Genomic DNA, 19,415 nt, shown 5'->3' with positions numbered 1-19,415 from the left:
GAGAGAATGGGCCAGTGGACAGGGCGGCCCCAGCCAGCACCAGCCACATGGCAGGATGGGGGCGGGATGCTGCCTTAGATGGGAGGCAGGCTACATTTCCCGGGGTCCATACCCACAGCCTCCACGGCCCCTGTCAGGCTACCATTTTGGGAGGAGGACTGGGTGAGACTCCAGTTCCGCCCAACGGCCAGATTTCCTGGCACCCAACAGGCTGCCTAACCCTTTCGAAGACGCACCAGCCTATTCTGCACAGAGCTCCAGAGCTCTGCTGTGTTAGCTGCCCTCCTGCCAGGAGAGGGGAGTGCTCCTCCTCAGAGGACCTGTCCTGGCCCCCGCTTGGTGGGTCCAACCTCCTACCTGAAGGGGGTAGGACACGGAGCTGCCCTGCAGGGGCTGGCAGTCCCGGGATGAGTAGATCAGCACAAAGGCGACAGTGGCTGTGACGGCAGCCACCAGCATGGCCTCAATCACCTGGAGGCAGGGCCGGTGGATGTACCTAGAACAAACACTGGGATGAACCAGGCCTCTAGACACCTGAGCAGTTGCCACGGCAACCTCAGCCTGTGACTCACTGAGAGCTGCCGATACAACACTGATTAGGAGGGTGACACAGCACGTTCAAGCACCAGTCCACTCAGACTCCTGCACGTCCTCAGATAACCCCCTGGATGCCCCCCAAAGCAATTAAGTTGGTGCAAGAGGACGAGGAGGAATCCACTCAAGCCCAGAATCCACCCCCACAAACTCCAGTAATGGCTGTCCAAATGGCAAATGCAGCCATGCCAGCTACCTGTGCCAAGGGTCGGTCAAGATGGCCCTGGGCAGGCCAGGATGAACAGGCAGTGCCTCCCTGGCCAGGCCTCTCCTAGCCTTACCCCCGCCTGCCCCTGAGCCATACACTGGTCTATCCCCTTCACGCACAAACCATCACAAAGGGATGCACACCAGCACGGGGCATTCTATGTAACCCTGTGGGCACACAGCCCACAAATACATTTTCGCTGGGGCTACAAAACAGGTTTCTCACCTGATTCGGAACATCGTCAGCCAGTAATTCAAGGCATTGAACACGGCCCCAAGAACACCACCTGAGATTGGGAAGGAACCATGTATAAGAAACACAAAAGGAGGATGGAGGCTGCTCAGGCAGCACAGAGGGAAGAGGAGGGGACAGGAGGGGATGGACAGTCTGTGAAAACACCTATTCTCTATCACCACACCCTGGTGGATAGACAGAGGGGCTTATTTCTAAAAGGCTTTGCCTTCCTTTCAGGGAAAAGGCTTTCACAGAGTAGTAAGCGCTGTCCGGGGCCTAGTCTACTTCTTACATGGCTCTCCCAGTGGAGCAGAGCCCCGGTGTCCCTAAAGTGTGGACTTCCTCCCCAGGTGGCCCTGGAGCAGCAAGCAGAGTGTGGGGGCTGTAGCCCTCTCCAGCCATTTCAAAGCGGGGCCAGGCCTGGAGTCCCGCAGGCCCTGACCACACCGCCTGCTTTGCTCCTGCTGGGAGGTGCTGGCTGCCATCCTGAGCGATGGGGAAGCATGGGGCCAGGAGGGTTGGGGTCCTGCGCGGGATGGCCCTTACCCACCACTCCCATGGCGATGAAGATGGGGATCTCATGATCGTGTACACCATCGTCTGTGCAAAAGAGAAGAACAGACGTTCTGTGAGGAAACGTGTCATCAGCGTCTTGCCACTCAGACCAGACTCGAGGCCTGGACGTGCTACACATCTGTCACATGCATGGGAACCTTCCGGCACTTTCACACTGCGCTGCACAGGCCCCGCAGGAAACACACTGGGGATTTTGGGCAGACTGTGTGACTTCTCACACGGGCTGGTCTGCAAGGCGCTCAGAGGCCCTGTGAAGCTTTATCTTCGTAAGGCTCTCCCATGCTCCTCACCCAGGCATCCGTCCACCTGAGAAGCAGAACGACCTGAGCTTTGACAGAGGGGCATCAAGGAGAGCAGGAGGAAGAGCCTGAGGAGCACATCTAGTGTCCCAGACAACCCCAAAGCTCCAACGTGTCCCTGTGTGCCAACATCCTGGGAGCAAACGTTCTGGGAGCAGGTCCTCCTTGTAGTGCGTGGTGCCTGCTATGCGTGGGCCAGGCCTCCCTAGGGACCCCAGCCTGCTCATGCTCGCCCTCCATAAGCTGGGGTGTGAGCACCCCAGGCCCCACAAGTCTCAGTGCCATTGTCTAACAATCTGAGGATGGCTGAGATGTCCCTGGAGCGCCCCCTGGTTTAGGATGCCCTCATCCTAACCTGCACACCAAGTTGGATGTGTGTTTCCCTAGAGCACCTCTGGTCCCTGGTACTCTATTATTATTATTATTATTATTATTATTATTTTTAAAGATTTATTTATTTATTTTAGACAGAGGGAAAGGGAAAAAGAGAGGAAGAGAAACATCGATGTGTAAGAGATACATTGATTGGTTGCTTCTCACACGCCCCCAACTGGGGACCTGGCCCGAAACCCAGGCATGTGCCCTGACTAGGAATTGAATAGGTGACCTTTTGCTTTGCAAGTCAACACCCAACCAACTGAGCCACACCGGTCAGAACCCTTGGTGCTTATAAACAAGAGCTCAATTTCACAGCAAAGAAATGGAGTTTCCCAAAGGTCCAAGTTCTCAGGCTGACCCTTAGGTATACAGTCATGGCCCCACACCAAGAACCAGAAACAGTGAGTGGGACACGATACCTCCGTATCAAATCTTCCAAAATTGATGAGGCCCGGGCTGGACAGGTCCCAGATGTTTCCATGGTAAATGCTTAAGACAAAGTTCAGTGTGAAGGTAGAAATCATGGAAGCAAAGAACTGTGGGCACAGAGACAAACGAGTACCATCAGAACAACAGTGCCCACCCAGGTGAACCCCTGGAGTAGGGAGAGGGCTGCAAGAGAGGGGCCTGCCTCTGCTCCTGTCGTTCAGGAGGCCCCTGGGGGCCCTCCAAAGGCTAAAGGGAAGGAATCTGTGCCTCCATGGCCAGACCCCTCAAGGCTGGCTAAGCCGGGCGAGTGTGGGGCCTCTAGCTTCTGCTGGGTGAGTCTGGGGCCAAGCCAGGACGGAGCTGTGGGAAGATGGTGTGCAAGGTTTGGGGGTTCCCAATGTGGAGGTGGAAGAGAAGCAGATGGAAACAGTGACCATGACTGGCAGAAGAAGGGCAGGTGGTAAGAGGAGGCAACACCTCAGGGTCAAGTGGGGCACTGAGGTGGGCTATGATGACCCATGGGGCGCATGGCTCCCACCATGGCTGAACAGGAACCTCAGGTAAGGGCACCAAAGTGTGGACCCAGAGCTTGGTGTCCACTGGAACAGAGAGGCCACTGAGGTCAGATGCGGGCACTGCCCGACCTGGGGAGAGGCGCCATCTGTGGGCACTTACAATTCTCCATGTCAGGAACTGGTTCCAAAAGGAGGCACCTTCCTCCAAGCTGAAGAGGACCCCGCCTGGAATGCAGCGGCCCAGACCTAAAGTTTCCACCCGGGCATAGGGAGCCCCGGGCATAGGGAACTCATGCCCCCAGCCCCTCACACCCCAGACCCAGGGCACCAAGCCCACATCAGAGGCAGCCATGGGGCCTCTCCAGGAGGCACCCCACATGCTCACCACCACCCAGCACCCAAGTCTGCAAACACCTAGACTATTCCCTCACATAGCAGGGATGGCCTAGCTTTCTCAACACAGGTAGTTACTCGTCAGACCACGCAGGGCCCCTACTCACCCACAGGGGCCCCAAACGCAGCAGACACCCCAGCTGCAGCTCCTGCAGAGACAAAGTCCCGCTTCTCCGTATCTCTGCGGAAGTACTCGAAGATCTGAACAGGAACACAGTAGACAGGGAGAGGGCCTGAGCCGGCTTCTCCAGGGGCACTTCTCTCAGAGGCAGATGGCTGGCTAGAAGCCACCAAGGCAGGGGCCAAAGGGAGGGGCAGGAGGTGGGTGCAGAGAAAGGGAGTCTCTAGACAGTCAACTCATCAATGCCAGACTCACAAAGACTGAAGAACCAAAGAGGCAATGAAACAGAATTCCCTTGCGTTCCAACAACCATGAAAAAATAACAAGAGATCCATCACACCAAGAATTAAGCTTTATGATCTGTGCAAGCGATACATTAAAAACTCAAAAACTCCACCAAAAGACCTAACAAAAACTGAATGAAAAACTTAAGCATGTTCTTGATTTAAAAAGACTCTGTTCTGTAAAAGTGTTAACTGTCTCTAAATTCATATATAAATTCATTGCAATACCCATCAAAAGGCTGGTGGTTTTTTGGTGAAACTTGACAAAATTATTCTGAAGTGTATCTTAAAAATTAAGCATCCTTAAACTGTAGGCAGGTTATTCCTGACTTTTTTCTGGGTCATCCAGTCCTCGGAGAAGCTGTTCACAGCTACAGGCCATTTCCTCAGAAAAACGCACTTCCACACAACACATTGAGAGTCAGGCTCTGAGCAGGCTCCTTGGGCAGGCCCCAGGAGAGCTGCCAGGACAGGCCACGGAGGGGACTCTCAGATTCACTGTCGGGGACGGTCCTGGCAGAGCATACCTGCAAGGAGCAGGAGAGACCCTGCTCTATGACACACGGTTACTCTCATCCTCAATATTTGTATCAGGAGAGAACTCACCTTGAAATCTCGCTTCAGGGACGTTGACCTCCCCTGGGAAATCCCAGCTGCAATCACAGAGCCCGAGTGAATCATGGGCCCCTCCTGGGAAGCACAGGACAGCCCACGTCAGGCGAGTTCAGAGAGAACCTGGGTTATAGAGGGACTCAGCCCAAAGTGATGCCCCTCGGGCTCCATTACCTTTCCCACGGCCAGTCCTCCCACCACAGACAGGATCACACCGGACACTTTGATCACCAGGGTCTGGAGTACAAAGGAAAATGTGTCAAGTCTCTGATTAGAAGTCACACACAGTCTGAGAACCTGAGCCACAGTCCTGCGCAGGAAGTAATACTAATAACTCATGCAAACATCCCAGCACCCATGAGTGACAAAGAGGGCACTCAGAGGCACCAGCACGACCCCCCCCGGGAGGTCGCGCTGCTCCCCCATGTGCCCACCACCACCCCACCCCTGGGTTGAAGGACTCCAGGCCCCCAGGAGCATCTGCTCCCTGGATGGGGGCAAGAGAAAAGCATTGGCAAATCCCAGGCTGAGACAGGCAGATCGAGTCACCGAAATGGCCACAGGAGAAAACCTGACTTCCCAGCAACCCCTGGAATCAGTATGTCACCAAGAACATTAAGCATAATGAGTATAAGGAAAACTGTTGACACATGGAAAATGCTCCTCCCCTCCAAACACAGGTGCTCTCCCCCTGGAATGTTAGCCACCGGAGAGAACTTACACATAGCTGCGATCACAGCACACGCGCCACTTAAGCACTGCTGTGTTGTTTAAAGTGTTCAGAGAAAGTTTTTACCACTTTCCCAAGAAAGTTTACATAAAATCTGCCAGTGCATCCACACACAGGCTCGTTAGCGGCACACAGAATGGGTGTGGGTGAGTCTCGGAGGTGCGGGTGGACGACAAGAGGCTTCTAACCCAGCACAGAACCCCAACGATGAGCACCGTGCTCCCGGCCAGGGTTCGCCTTCTCACCTTGAGCCGGACTACATGGGGGATCTTCACTCCGTTGAGGAAGCACTTGATCTGGGGGATCCCACTGCCAGCAGCGACTGGCTGGAAGGAGAGGAAAGTGAATACAGAGCTGGTCAAGCAGAGCAGCCGTAGGCCTAGGGCATCCCAGCCTTGACCCAGTGCTCGAGACGGGAGACGGGGTGGGGAGGGGACAACACAGAACTGGATAGGATGGCTGCCTGGGGAAGAGGCTTCTCACTTTCTCCCACCCCAGATGCAGAATGACCACTGAGGGGTGCAGATATTGTGGGACGTGAGAGGGGTTGGGAATGGAGACAGACGGTGGCCCAGTGCCCCACAGTGGGGAAGGAGGCAGGGGACAGAGTGGGGATGCTCTAGGACAGATGAGAGGCACGTATCATGTACTAGCTGGGAGGAATCAGAGTTCCTTGCACTCCCTGGGGGAGCACTGCACCCCAGATAGAAGCTTCTAGATGCTTTCCCCTCTTCCTTCTAACACCTCATGACAAGGGAAGAGCACAGAAAGAGGCAGGCTATAGGAAGGGCTTCTGGGAGAAGTCCCGGAATGAAGGGCCCCTAGGTGGGTCTGATCCCCTCAGGTGGGGGTGGGAGGGTCCCCTCCACTTGGACCACCGGGTTGGGTCAGCCCTGCAAACCCTAGGGACCCCCTAGACATGGGTTGTGTGCTTCCCCTCATGGGCCTCACTGTGAAAGGTGCTGGGTAGGGAGGCCCAGATATACATTCTGTTCTCACTGAACTGTTTAACATCTGCACCAGTGTGACCTCGCAAACCTCACTTGCAGAAACTGCAGTAGGTGAGCTGGAGGAGCTCCCACCACCCAGGGCTCCCTCGTGGCCATACCTCTATGAAGGCAACAATCACGGAGCCAACCATCACGAATGCCGAGTTCAGCGTGGCCCACAGCAGGAGAGAAAAGGACAGCCCCCCTTTCTCTGTGAACTTGTCGATATCTGGGCTTGTCAAGGAAGACTATTAGCTTCACCACCTGAGGTGCCACACCCCCAGCCCACCACACCTCTGTGCTAACTGCGTATCTCAGAGACCTTCCACAGCCCAGAAAGAGATGCTACCCGCCCAGGCCCACCTCTCCCAGTTGGAGGGGAAATACCCAGAGACGCCTCCTGTTGGGCCTGCCCTGGGCAGCATGGCCACTCGTGGGACCCTATGCGCTGCTCTGAGCTCCACCTGTCTGTGCTGTGCACCTTCTGATAAGGATACTGTCCTTGACAACCCTGTATTTCAGGCCAGCCAAGTTCTCCACCATGATGTCGATGAAGCAGGCCACGAGCCCCGTGAGGATCCCTATCATGGCACAAATGACCCAGCGTTTGATCTCCACTGTCCGGAAGGCCTGTGGGGGAGGCACCAGTCAGAGGCAGTCGCTGTGGCAAGACATCAACCACAGGCTACTCTGCTGACGACATGACTGGCCTGGCATTCTGCAGGCCACCGCCATGCACAGTGCGCTGCCCTCTGCATCCCCAAGTCCATGAGGGCAGCCTCTGGCCAGTGTCTCAGACACGATGGAGCACTGGGGTTGGGGGTTTGTGTGTGGACCTTCCCAAGCAACCCATAATCAGTTGTTGACATTCTGGAGGCTGTAGCTGACATGGCTAAGACCAGCCTTCTTTGTTGTATCTGGGACGTGACACAACACCCTTTCCTGTACCAGGTGTTCGGTGACACAAACCGGAACCCACAGCACAGGGACTGAGGACAAAGGGGAGAGAGAAGGGCACACATCACCACACCCGGGTGTGAGAGCAGCACCAGACCAGCCCCTGGGTCAGCAGGGCAGTCCCCCGGCTCCAGCCCCAGACTCACCATGTGGTTGATGCGCCTCTCCTCCTCCAGGAACAGCTGGTTCTCACTGTTGTCATAGTCCAAGCTCTGTAGACCAGGGTGCAGAGACAACACAATGACCAACCTCGATGTCCCAGGTTCACACCGGGCAGCTGGCAGGCGTGAAGCTGGAGAGGGGAGGAAGTGTCTGGGACTGCACGGGGCAGGGGCACCCAGGGAGGAGGCCCACCTCATATTTGAGGGACAGGAGCTTCTCGTTGTGTGGAATCTCCTTGGGGAAAGGGTGAGAAGGGTCCATCTCCTGCAAAGGAAGAGGCAGAGCCGGGCACTGACAACCTAGCACGTTGAAGAGTGAAGCCCAAAGAGTAGAGGACAGAGCACGTGTCCACTCATCTCACAAAGCCACTCCTCCTGACCCCAAAGCTAGACACGGACACCAGGGGAAAGGAAACCCACTGCAACGCACATCTCTCGTGAGCAGACACAGAGTTCTCAACAGGGCGCCAGCGGGCTGGATCCCGCAGCACATTAGGAATGTGAGGGTGATTTAACACCCGAAAACCAACTGGAGAATATATTTTTGGTCTTTGTACCAGTTCCTGGCACCTGGCTCCTAAAATCCTGGGCATCTCTGGGTAGTGTCTTTTGGGAGCTAATGAGATGGAGGGAAGATGGCAGTTCCTAGGCTTTAGGACGGGGGCTGGCTGCCAGAGAGACCCGGTGTGATTCGAGGATGGGAACGTTCAGTCTTAACCTCCTTGGAGGGTAGGGCTGGAGAAGGAGCTAATCACCAATGACTTAATCAGCCTGTGTAATGGGACCTCCATAAAAACCCTAAGTGAAGGGCTGGGGAGCCTTGGACTACTGAACACGTGAGGTGCCAGGAGGGCACGTTCCCGGAGAGGACAAGTGGGGAAGTTTCTTGCAATTGGGCAAGAAAATGAACTAAAAGGCATTCAGATTGGAAAGGGAGAAGGGAAACTCTCTATTTGCAAACGGCACGACCCCACATGTGGAAAACCTCCCCAGAGTCACTGAACACCGGCAGAACTGACCAGCGCTCGGGGAGCCTGAAGGCCACAGCACCAGCACACGAACGCCGAGCGCATGTCTACACACCAGCACTCAGCGACTGCAATAAGACTAAGGAACCTCTCCTCACAACTGCATGAAAAGTGAAATATAGGAAGTAAAATTTATTCCTAAAATTCATTTAACAAAAGTGTAAGATTTAGCCCCGGCTGGTGTGGCTCAGCGGACTGAGTGCCGGCCTGCGAACCAAAAGGTCGCCAGTTTGACTTCTGGTCAGGACGCATGCCCAAGCTGCGGGCCAGGTCCCCAGCCTGGGGTGTGTGAGAGGCAACCAATCAGTTTCTCTCGTGCATCGATGTTACCCGCCCTCTCTTTCTCCCCAGCTTCCTCTCTCTCTAAAAAATATATTAAAAAATCTTTTTTAAAAAGTGTAAGATTTGTATGCCGAAAATTATACAACATTGTTGAAAGGAAGGAACTGAAGACCTAAATAAATGGAAATATCCTGTGTTCCTCAGAAGACTTAATATTAAGATTCAACATAATTCCTGTCTAAATTCCCGCTGGCATCACTGAAGAAACTGATAAGCTGATCCTAAAATCAATATGGAAATAAGGGCTCTCAGAGAGATACTACCGTCCAACCTGACAGAGGAAGCCCACAGAAAAAGGCATTCTGGCCTGAGATACCAGGCTGTCAAGGACGGCATCCTTGTGTGAAGGTGCCCAGCACTGACAGAGTAGAAAACGCCAACATCCTGACTTCAAAGCTACAGTTGTCAAGACAGGTGTGCTGGCTCAAGGGCAGACACCGAGATTAATGGCAGGCAATCGAGAGTCGGAAATAAACCCTCCCATTTATGGTCGATTGATTTTAGATGAGTGCCAAGACAGTTCAATACGGGAAGCATAGTCTTTTCACAGACTGCTACTGTGAAAACTGGACATCCACGTGCAAAACAATGAACTTGGACTCTTATCTTATACCTGTACAAAATTAGTAAAAAATGGATCAAGATCTAAAACTGTAGAATGTTTCAAAGAAAACACAGGAGTAAGTCGTTATGACCTTGGACTAGGAAATGGTTTCCTAGATACAACAAAAGCACAATGGTAGAAGATAAATAAACCAGACTTCATCAGGATTAAAGGCTTTTGCCCTGGTTGGTGTGGTTCAGTGGACTGAGTGCAGGCCCATGAGCGGAAAGGTCAGCTGTTTGATTCCCAATCAGGGCGCATGCCGGGGTTGTGGGGCCAGGTCCCCAGTTGGGGGTATATGAGAGGCAACCAATTGATGTATCTCTCACATACTAATGTGTCTCTCCCTCTCTCTACTAGTAAATAAATCAAATCTTTAAAAAAATTAAAGGCTTTTGTACTTCACAGGACACCATTAGAAAGTGAGAAGACACCCACAGAACAGAAAACAGTTTCTGTGAATCATGTATCTGATGAGCAATTTGTGTCTAAACTATATAAAAATACATAAAAACTCTTGTAGCTCAATTACAAAACCAATATCTCAATTAAAAATGGGCACAGAATCTAAACAGACATTTTTCCAAAGAAAACATAAAAGGGCCATCAGCACAGGAAAGATGCTCAGTGTCACTGGAAATGAAAATCAGGACCATGAGACACCTGAGGGAGTCAAATGCGAGACTGGGGGAGGGGCTCAGGAAACGTTCTCCTGGCAGCTGCTGGACCGTCCAGCCCTGACACAGGGGCAGAAGAGGACATCATTGCTGTCCAGGGACACCCACCCTGAGATGCCCACCCTGCCCCCATGGCCCTCCTCCAGCCTACCTGGTGTCACCCTCCTGCCCATGGCACCTGTCACCCCGCCTGCTTCCCGCATCCACACCCAACATGCCCGGCCAGCGATCTACACCTTTCACACACCTCCCTGCCTCTGCTGATCTGGCCTGGCCTCAGCGAACATGGCCCCTTGGAACCGCATTCCCTGGTTACCCAGGATCTGCTCCTCATCCTGTCTCTCAGCTCTGCACGGCCCCCATTCGTCCCCAAGCTCTGTATGGCCCGCCTGTGTCTGTCCCTGAGCCCTGCATGGCCCTCCCCACATCCGCCACTCTCCAGTTTGGCATTTACTGTCTGCCCTCTGCTAGGCTGCAACTCCACACAGCAGGCCTTGTCCTTGCTGGGGATAAACAGGAATGACTCCCACTCACTGGGTTTAGAAGCTGATCGTCCTGCTCCATGTTGCTCATCTGTCCAATCTGGAAAGATGCCGAATGGGGTAACTGGAAACAAAAGAGAAACAACAGGGCGCTTAGCCACAGGGCCATCACCACCCCACCAGGAGAGCCTGACCTCATGTGTCCCTGCTTGGGGAGCACAGACCCACACCTGCTGTGTGGGATGACAGCAAGGCGAGCGCTGGACCCACACCTGCCCCCACCACCTACAGCCTGTCCCCAAGAGGTCCAGCCTTGGAATGGGAAACCCAGGCTTTCCCTACTCCAGAGGCCCTGCCCTCCCTTGTTCTAGGGCACTTCAGAGATTAGAGATCTGCCAGCCACCAGAAACGGGGCTGCAGGCAACTGTGCTGGTGTCTTCCTGACCAAAGAACATCAGGCATTCCGGATCCTTCCTCTGGGAGCTTTTGTCATTGCCCCCCCCCCCAACCGTGTCCCCCATCATGAAATCAAGTGTTTCTGCCGTGGGGATCCTGTCACAGGCCTCCAGGCTAACTCCACAGACATGCAGTCTGAGGCACCTCCTCCCCCAGGGCAGGAGTGCCCTCAGAACCCAGAGCCCTCCCACTCCGGAGTGGGGCCACATCCAGGACCCAGGGCACAGGTCAACCACAGAAGGCAACCCGGAGCGTGACTTCTCTCATACCCACTGCTGGGGCATGGCAGAGGCCTGGACTAGGAAATGAAACACAGGTTTTCAGTTACATTTCCATTTCAGAGAAATAACAAATCATGTTTTAGCCTCAGTATCTCCCAAATATTGCACGGAACATACTTGAACTCAAATATGACTCACTGTTTCTCTGCAGTGCAAATGCAGCTGGGCGCCCTGCATTTCACCTGGCAGCCCTGCATGCGGCAGGAAAACAAGCAGCCACGACAGGTATGAATTCTGCTGCACATTCAACAACGGACACCCAGCCAGAGTGCACTGTGACTCCGCTACAGGACCTCTGCAGTCAGGGGAACAACCTGTGCTGCCTTGAGTGTTTACTAATGGAGGGGACAGGAAAAGTGGGGGGCACGATGCGGATCGAAGGACATTGACTGATTGGGGGCGGGGGTGTCTGAATCCCCTGGAACTGCGGTAAACAATTACAATGGACGGTGGGCTTAAATAGAGAAAAATTTATTCATTCCCAGCCTGGAGGCCAGAAGTCCAAAATCAAGGTGTTGACAGGAAGCACTCCCTCTCAAGGGTGATGAGGAGGCTCCTTCCTGCCTCTTCTAGCTTCTGATTGGTGCAATCCCTGGCATTCCTTGGCTTCTGGCCACATCATTCTAATGTATGCTTCCATAGTCACACAGCCTCCTCCCCGTGTGTGTGCCCAGATTTCCCTCTCCCTATGAGGACATCTGTCACTGGTGTTAGACTATGCCAGGTTGACCTCATCTTAACCTGATCACGTTTGCAAAGACCCTATTTCCATGTGAGGTCCCATGCACAGGTCCCAGGGGTTAGGAGTAGACAGTCTTTTGGGTAGTAATACATGAGATTCGTGCTCCACTTGCACAAATGTGCGCTTTTCTCTATGTACATATGGCAGATGTCAGTAGAACAGGTGATTAATGAGAGAACATAGGTGATCTCTCTTCTAAAAACAATTGACAATCCCCTCCAACTGCTAAATCTGATGAGAAAGGCAGGCAGAGGGCCAGCCCCCTGGCTGCTGTGCTGGCCTGGGAAGGGACCCCAGTTGAGAATGAACTCGAACCAGGAGGTGGCCTGGCACTGGCTGCAGTTCCCATCTCCAGACAGAACACGTGACCTGGGAGCACGCATGGCCTGCAAGCCCAAACACAGCAGCACCAAATACACCTTCTTGGGGACATGCCCACACATGGAGACCAGCCAAGCAGATGGGGCACAGAGATGGACAAACTCAGCTGAGCGATGCCCAGGCAGCACCGAGAGTCAGACTGTGAAGAAAATGGGAACGCCGGTACTGCCATCCACCCTGACAGATGAAGCCCACAGAAAAAGGCATTCTGGTCACTTTCATCTTATTTGTCACTGGTCATAAAAGCAGCTCAATTACGTCAGGCAGTCATTTCCCCCACAAGAATGTGGCCCAGAGTCAGGTCCCACAAAGCATTTCTTCTGACATCTAAACGGTTTCTGGGGCCAGGCTGTGACCTCATGCACGGCCTACAGAGAGGAAGGACAGGACTCATTCATTCAGGGGACTAGGGTCCCTCAGCATGTGGCCTTGGAAAGGCCAGGTGAGCACAGGGTGCCGGCACCCTGAGCGCGTGTGGACCGAGGGGACAGGCTTGAGTGGGAGGAGGCCAGGCCCTCTCTCTGCTCCACGTCTTCATGACTTCTTTTCTGGACTTCACGGGCATGTTTTAGGGACTATCTCTTGTGAAGAAAAAAAGCCATTTACGTAAAGTTCAATAATTTATTGGGTGTTTTGTGTTTCCTTATCTGTTCTTTTTTTGTTGTTGACACTACTACAGGTGTCCCCATGTCCTCCCTTTTACTAACCCCGCCCCCCGCCTTCACCACATTTGTTGTCTGTGTCCATGAGCTACACACATGTGCTCTTTGGCTGATCTTCCAGTCTCCCCCGCCCCTCCCCTCTGACAGCTGTTAGTCTATTCCATGTATCAAGCCTCTGATTTCATTTCATTTGTCAGTTTATTTTGCTCAATAGATTCCACTTATGAGTGAGATCATATAGGTATTTGTCTTTCTCTGACTGGTTTATTTCACTTAGTGCAAGAGACCATGGTTGCTGCCTGGCCTCTGGAGTTTTGTGTCGGAGGAAGCTGTTCCCAGGCACTCGCCCTGATGCCAGACACTTCGGTTTCTCCCCATACGCCACTGTGGCCCTTCAAGCTGCTGAGCTGGTGCTGCGGCCCAGGGGAAGTGAGTCTGTGTAAGTCCCAAGTCCATCATGGGCCCTTTAAGAGGAGATACGTGAGAATCCCATACTTTTCCTCTGCCGCCCCGACCCCCACTGGTTTTTACAGAAGTTATGGGGACTTATCTTCCTGGCATTAGAACCCTGGGCTGGGTGGTCTGGTGTGGGGCCGGGATCCCTCACTCCCTAGCCATCCCTCCCAATTTTTATCCACCACACATGGGTGTGGACCACCTGTTCCACATCTCTGTCCCTCCTACCCATCTGAATGTCACTTTTTTAATTCCTTGGTGGTCAGACTTCCATACAGCTCGATTTTTTTGATGATTCCGGGTGATATGTGTTTTGTAGTTTAGTTGTAATTTTTGCTATGGTTGTGGGAGGGGGCAAGCCATGTTTACCTACGCCTCCATCTTGACCAGAAGTTCCTTCTTTGGTCTTAAACACAAGTTAAATACTTGTTCTTCAAACTACTGATATACACAATAGCTGGCTGAAATCTTCCAGGGCAGGATGCTGAGTCAAAGTAGCAATCCCCAAAGATTTACATATTGTGCAGCTCCACTGACCTGACATTCTCGAAATGCCAGGCCTGGAGGGGTGAGAGCAGGTCAGTGGGGGCTGGGGTATGCAACTGTAAGAGTAAAACAAGGGCATCTTCCAGGTAATGGTTATGCTCTGTAACTGGGACTGCAGCGGCGCTCACATGGCTCTACACGTGTGACGTCACGGCAGAGAACCACACACACCGCACTGATGCCAATGCCTGGTTCACACTGCACTGATGTTACGTACGACGGAACCACTGGGAGAAACTGGGGGAGGGTGCACAGGCCCTCTCTGCACTGTCTTTCAACTTCCTGTAAATCCACGATTATTAAAAAACTTAAAATATTTATACACAAATGGGACTACATCAAACTGAAAACCTTCCGTGCATCAAAAGAAACGATACACAAAGTAAAAAGGCAACCTACAAAATGGGAGAAAATATTTACAAATAATAGGTTTGATAGTTAATACTCAGAATATATAAAGAACCTGTACAATTCAATACCAACAAAAACAAAACCAAAAACCCTAACCAGATTAAAAAAGGGACAAAGGACCTGAATAAACATTTTTCCAAGACATACAAATGGCCAGTAAGCACATGGAAATGTGCTCAATATCATAATCACCAGGAAAAGCAAATCAAAGCTATAATGATACCATTTCACACCTCTGAGGATGGCCTGAACAAAAAAACCCGGAGAATAACAGGCGTCGGTGAGGATGTAGAGTGCAGAAGTCAGAGCCCGGTACGCTGTGAGTGTGAATGCAAAATGATGCGGGTGCTGTGGCAAAGCGTGGAAGTTCCTCAAAAAGTTAAAAACAGAACTATCATATGATCCAGGAATCCCACCTCTGTGTATACACCCAAAAGAATTGAAAGCAGTGTCTGAAAAGAGATGCTTCCACACTCATACTCACACTAACATTCACAGCGGCTAAAATGTAGAATCAACCCAAATGCCCACTGATGAGGAAGGGATAAAGCAAACGTGGCATATACATACAAGGGAATACCATTCGGCCTTAAAAAGAATGGAAATTCTCCACTTTATTACAACATGGATGGACTGTGATGACATTACAGTAAGAGACAGGAGCCAGCCACACACACACAAAAAACAAATACTATATGATTTCCACTTATATGCGGTCCCTGGAACAGTCGAATTCACAGGGACAGAAAATGGAATGGCAGTGGCTGGGGTGGAAGGCAGGGAAAGCTAGTGTTTGATGGGCACAGTTCAGTTCGCAAGATGAAGAGTTCTGGGGACAGATGGGGGTCAGGGCCACAAGGCAGTGTGAAAGCACTCACCGCCGCTGAACTGTGCACGTAAACATGGTTAAGATAGTCAACTTTGTTGTTTGTTTTTACAATTAAACCAAATTTTAAAAATAAGTTAAAGGTTGTTTGCTGCCCCATTCTGCATTCTAACATCCTCCAGGGTCCATGCTCAGCACTGAAGACGCAGGGCTGCCACAGCCAGGGCTCACAGTCCAAGGACACATGTTTCCCACAAACGAACAAGTGTGAACTAGGAGACTTGAGCTCAGTGGGTGGGTGACTAGGAGGCATGAGGCTGAGACCTAACGGAAGAAAAGGAGCAAGTTGTATAACAGGGCAGGGACAGACAGGGTGGGAAGAGCTCCCCTGCTGCCTTCTCCGAGCACTGTGGCCTCTGCAGAGGGGTCGGGAGTGCCTCCCAAGACCCTCTGGTTAGGCCTGGGATCACTCTTGTCCCTCAGCTCTCTGCTCTGTCAGGCTGTATCCTCACCCACCTCCCCAGATTGTGAACTTCCTGAGGCAGCGACTGTGCCCCACCCACACTGGTCCCGGACAGGAGTCCTTGGGGAGAGAGCAGGGTGAATGGCCTGGACCCTGCTACGTGGTGCTGGGGAGTGTGGATGGAAAGATGGACAGGAAAAGGATGTCAGGGCAGAGGAATTCCTGGAGTGGCTCCCCTGGTGGTGGGTACTGCCTAGAGAAAAATGGGAGCTCATTTTAAATGAGCAGAACCCAAGGGGCTAGATGACAAATGATGGGTGGGCAGCTTCCCTGCAAACCCCCACCTCCCTGGCCTGCTCAGATGTAGTCTATGGCACCGGGTCACCAGGGTCAGGCACAGTCCCATGAGTTAAGCCCAGTTTCCAGAGAAGTAAGATCCTCAGAATGACTCTGAACACCCACTGGGAAGTCTTGGGCAGAGCTTCCCAAAGCAGAGGTCCCTGGAAATGTCCTGCATTTACAACCACTGTAAATACCCAGCCCCTCCCCCGAGCATCTGTTTCTGGCTCAGATTTCCCTCTATAAGTTCCTAAAACAGTCCACTTCCTATTGCCGACACACATGACCATGACTTGCTGGCTGACCTCACCCTCTCTGTGTCCCAGTAGCAGACAGGCAATAACTCACTGGATAACCAACAAACCACAAAAAGGGGACAGCGACCTACAGGTGGCTCTGAACAGCCTGGTCCAGGATGGACAAAGGCTGAACTCAGGCTCTTCCTGGCCCACCCTGCCCAGGGTTGTGTCTGCTCCTCACTGGGCACTTAGCAGACTTACAGGAAAGCTACTTGGCCTCACTCTGTCCAAAGCAGCTACTTCAGGGGAATGGCAGGCTGTGCCCATGCTGAGGTGTCAACACCACCATGGGCCAACTCTGGACATCCTGCAATAAACCTTCAAGGGCCAGGAGGCAGTAAGGACCAGCTCTCGTGTCCAATTCACTAGAACATTCCCATAGGGAGGCCGCTGGCCCAGGTCTTCATTTTAGTTCAAATGGCCCTGGACTGAGAGGCACTTACAAGCTGCCTTCTGCTGCGGCACTAGGTAGGGTGCACAAACCTAACCACGAACTCAGCCGGCTGGTCCAGACCAGGCCCTCCCTGCAAGAAAGCCAGCAAGGAGGAGTCTGTCAGCTGCCAGTGGAGTTGTGCCATAAATGCCAATCCAAAGACAATCGCTTTTGTGTAGCTACTCTTAAAGCCACCGAGAGTGACTAATGTTTACTGTCTTATGACAGGCACTGTGTTCAGTGCTACATAGCTATTAACTTCTTCACAGATGAGGTACCTGGGCACATGGTTCCGGGCAGTGCTCCTCACAAAAATGCCTCCAGTACTGTCTTTGCACCAGTCCATACAAGGCAAGCTAAGGATCCATCCTTTAAGACTTGAATTTCCAGCTTTCTGCAGGGCAGGGCTCTCCTGGAGATAAAGCAGCTGTCCCCTGCAAAGCCTGAGCCGGCATCTCACTCCAGCTTCCACTTCCCCACTCCAATTTACTTTCCAAACTTTTCAGGGTCTTAAACACAGACCTCACAGAGCACTGGCCTGCTTCTGCATGAGTCTGGTGCTAGTAGGAAGCTGCTTCACATACCTCTGTGTTCCAGGAAACTGCATGCAGGCAGCAAAAGCAGGTACATTATAAATTATTGAAAACATTGTTTAAGAGCAACTAATCAGTTGTTATCAAATGCAAACAGACAAACATAAAAGCTTGCAAAGATTCAAGGGAATGATTTCTAAGGGAGGAGATCAACAATGTTCTTCAAAAAAGCCAACTCATGTATCTAGTTGCAAAAAGTGTGAAACTATGACCCATTCATTCGGTCCTGTGATAAACCCAAATTTAACCTCAAGGTTTCCAATCTCTTTACCAGTCAATCCTTAAAGCTAGTTTGTGTAGACTTCAGACAACTTTCTTTTCAAAGAGGAAAAAGGAACAAAAATGTTCCAAGAAAATAACAAAGCACCCACATCCCCACCACCCCAGATCTGCTCCTTCAGACCTGAAACAGAAAGCATTTCAGTAGATCTCTCTCAAATGGCGCTGAGCAGCACCCCGCTGGCGAAGGGCAGACTCTGGCCTTCAGTCCAGTGAATTTCCAAGGCACTGGGGAAATCCAGCAGTAAGTTCTACACAAACACCCTGATGTCCTTCCTAATCCTTAAACACTGTACACTTATTTAAAGGACAGATCTAGAACAAGTCAAGAGTAAAGAATAATCAGAAAAGAAAATAAGCCCAATCAACAAAAGTTCCTTGACTCAAAATTGATACAACACACAGACACACATTTAAAGGAACAAACAGCATCACTGACATGCGGAGCACATTTCGACCACCCTGACTTGCTGCTTAGTGTACCTGAGTGCAATGAACTGCTGCGGGAAACTAAGTTCAACTACTTGGCATTTCTGAGATCGACCTGAAGTCGATCCCTGTGTATTGATCCCTGCAGAGAAGGGTGGCAGAGTTCCTCAGTTCACTGCCAGAGAAAACTCTGCAGCGCAAACTGTTAAAAAATCTCCTGGGAACTGTTAAAAGAGTTGCTTATGTTTTTATCACAATTTTTTTTTTGGGGGGGGGGTTGGGGGAAAGAAAGAAAAAGTAACTGATCACCTGAACAGAATTCCATTTGCCTTCCCTTCAAAGTCATTTTGGAGGCAACTGTCAGGAAATAAATTAGCTTCATGCTGTCAAGGACACGACGGCAAACGTGCTAGTCTGCTCATCCCGCCCATGAAACACCAGAGCGTAATGGCGAATTCCACCTGCTACTAGATAGATCCCTGCTGGGCACCTGACCCAGAACTTCTTCCCAAGACTCCAGAATCAGAGCCTAGGTTCCGATGTCAGCTCTGTCATTTGCTAAGGGAGACCCCGGTAGCATTCCCGAACCCGTCCGCGACTCAACTTCCTCGTCTTACAATGGGGATGAACCACCGAGTAAGGTATTCATATTCACCGAGTCCCCGTGAGGCTCAGCTGGGACCGTGCACTGCGCAGTCCGAGCCAGCGCCCTCCCGGCAAAGTGCCACCGCCCGAGGACCCTGGGCCTGTCAGAGCCTCAGACACCCGACTCGCAGCTGCCCACGGCCACGCTCTTCCGTGTGCAAGCCGCCACGGCGAGACCGGCTCCCGCGAGAAGGGAGACTGTGAGGCACGGACCCAGGGCTGGCGCAGGTTACTGGGAAGCCGCCTCTTTCCGCCCCGCCGCCCGGCTTCGCGCGCGCGGCTCGGAGGTGCTGGAAGTCTCTGCCGGCCAGGAGGCCAGGCGCGAGGCCTCAGTCTACCGCGAGCTTCTCACCCGGCAGACAGCCGCAGGCCCGGCCCCGTTCAGCAACGGCGTGCCCTCCCTGGCTGGCACCCCGGGCCGTGCCGCCCTCCGCAACAGCGGCGCCGTCTCATCATCATCCTGGTCGCGGCCGGACCAAGACACTTTTTTGGAGACGTTGGCCATGGCCCGCACCCTACCGGTGTTTTTTCCCGTGACCCGCGCTGAGGCCACGTGACCCA

General features: G+C 52.4%; 1 protein-coding gene across 1 annotated transcript in view; it reads right to left on the bottom strand.

Annotated features, from left to right (window-relative positions):
• The window catches only part of CLCN7 (chloride voltage-gated channel 7), a 26,624-nt gene extending 7,209 nt beyond the window's left edge, over window positions 1-19,415 (bottom strand). The window contains 16 exon segments of the mRNA XM_028520043.2: window positions 358-496; window positions 1,028-1,088; window positions 1,583-1,621; window positions 1,624-1,636; window positions 2,709-2,825; window positions 3,394-3,458; window positions 3,734-3,827; window positions 4,638-4,721; window positions 4,818-4,880; window positions 5,619-5,699; window positions 6,482-6,591; window positions 6,860-6,992; window positions 7,466-7,531; window positions 7,674-7,745; window positions 10,666-10,737; window positions 19,207-19,415. Of these exon segments, the coding sequence (XP_028375844.1) occupies window positions 358-496; window positions 1,028-1,088; window positions 1,583-1,621; window positions 1,624-1,636; window positions 2,709-2,825; window positions 3,394-3,458; window positions 3,734-3,827; window positions 4,638-4,721; window positions 4,818-4,880; window positions 5,619-5,699; window positions 6,482-6,591; window positions 6,860-6,992; window positions 7,466-7,531; window positions 7,674-7,745; window positions 10,666-10,737; window positions 19,207-19,359 (1,362 nt within the window). The 5' untranslated portion in view covers window positions 19,360-19,415.

Source organism: Phyllostomus discolor, chromosome 3 (assembly GCF_004126475.2).
Source record: "Phyllostomus discolor isolate MPI-MPIP mPhyDis1 chromosome 3, mPhyDis1.pri.v3, whole genome shotgun sequence".
NCBI lineage: Eukaryota > Metazoa > Chordata > Mammalia > Chiroptera > Phyllostomidae > Phyllostomus > Phyllostomus discolor.
This window is presented reverse-complemented; position numbering and strand designations above follow the sequence as displayed.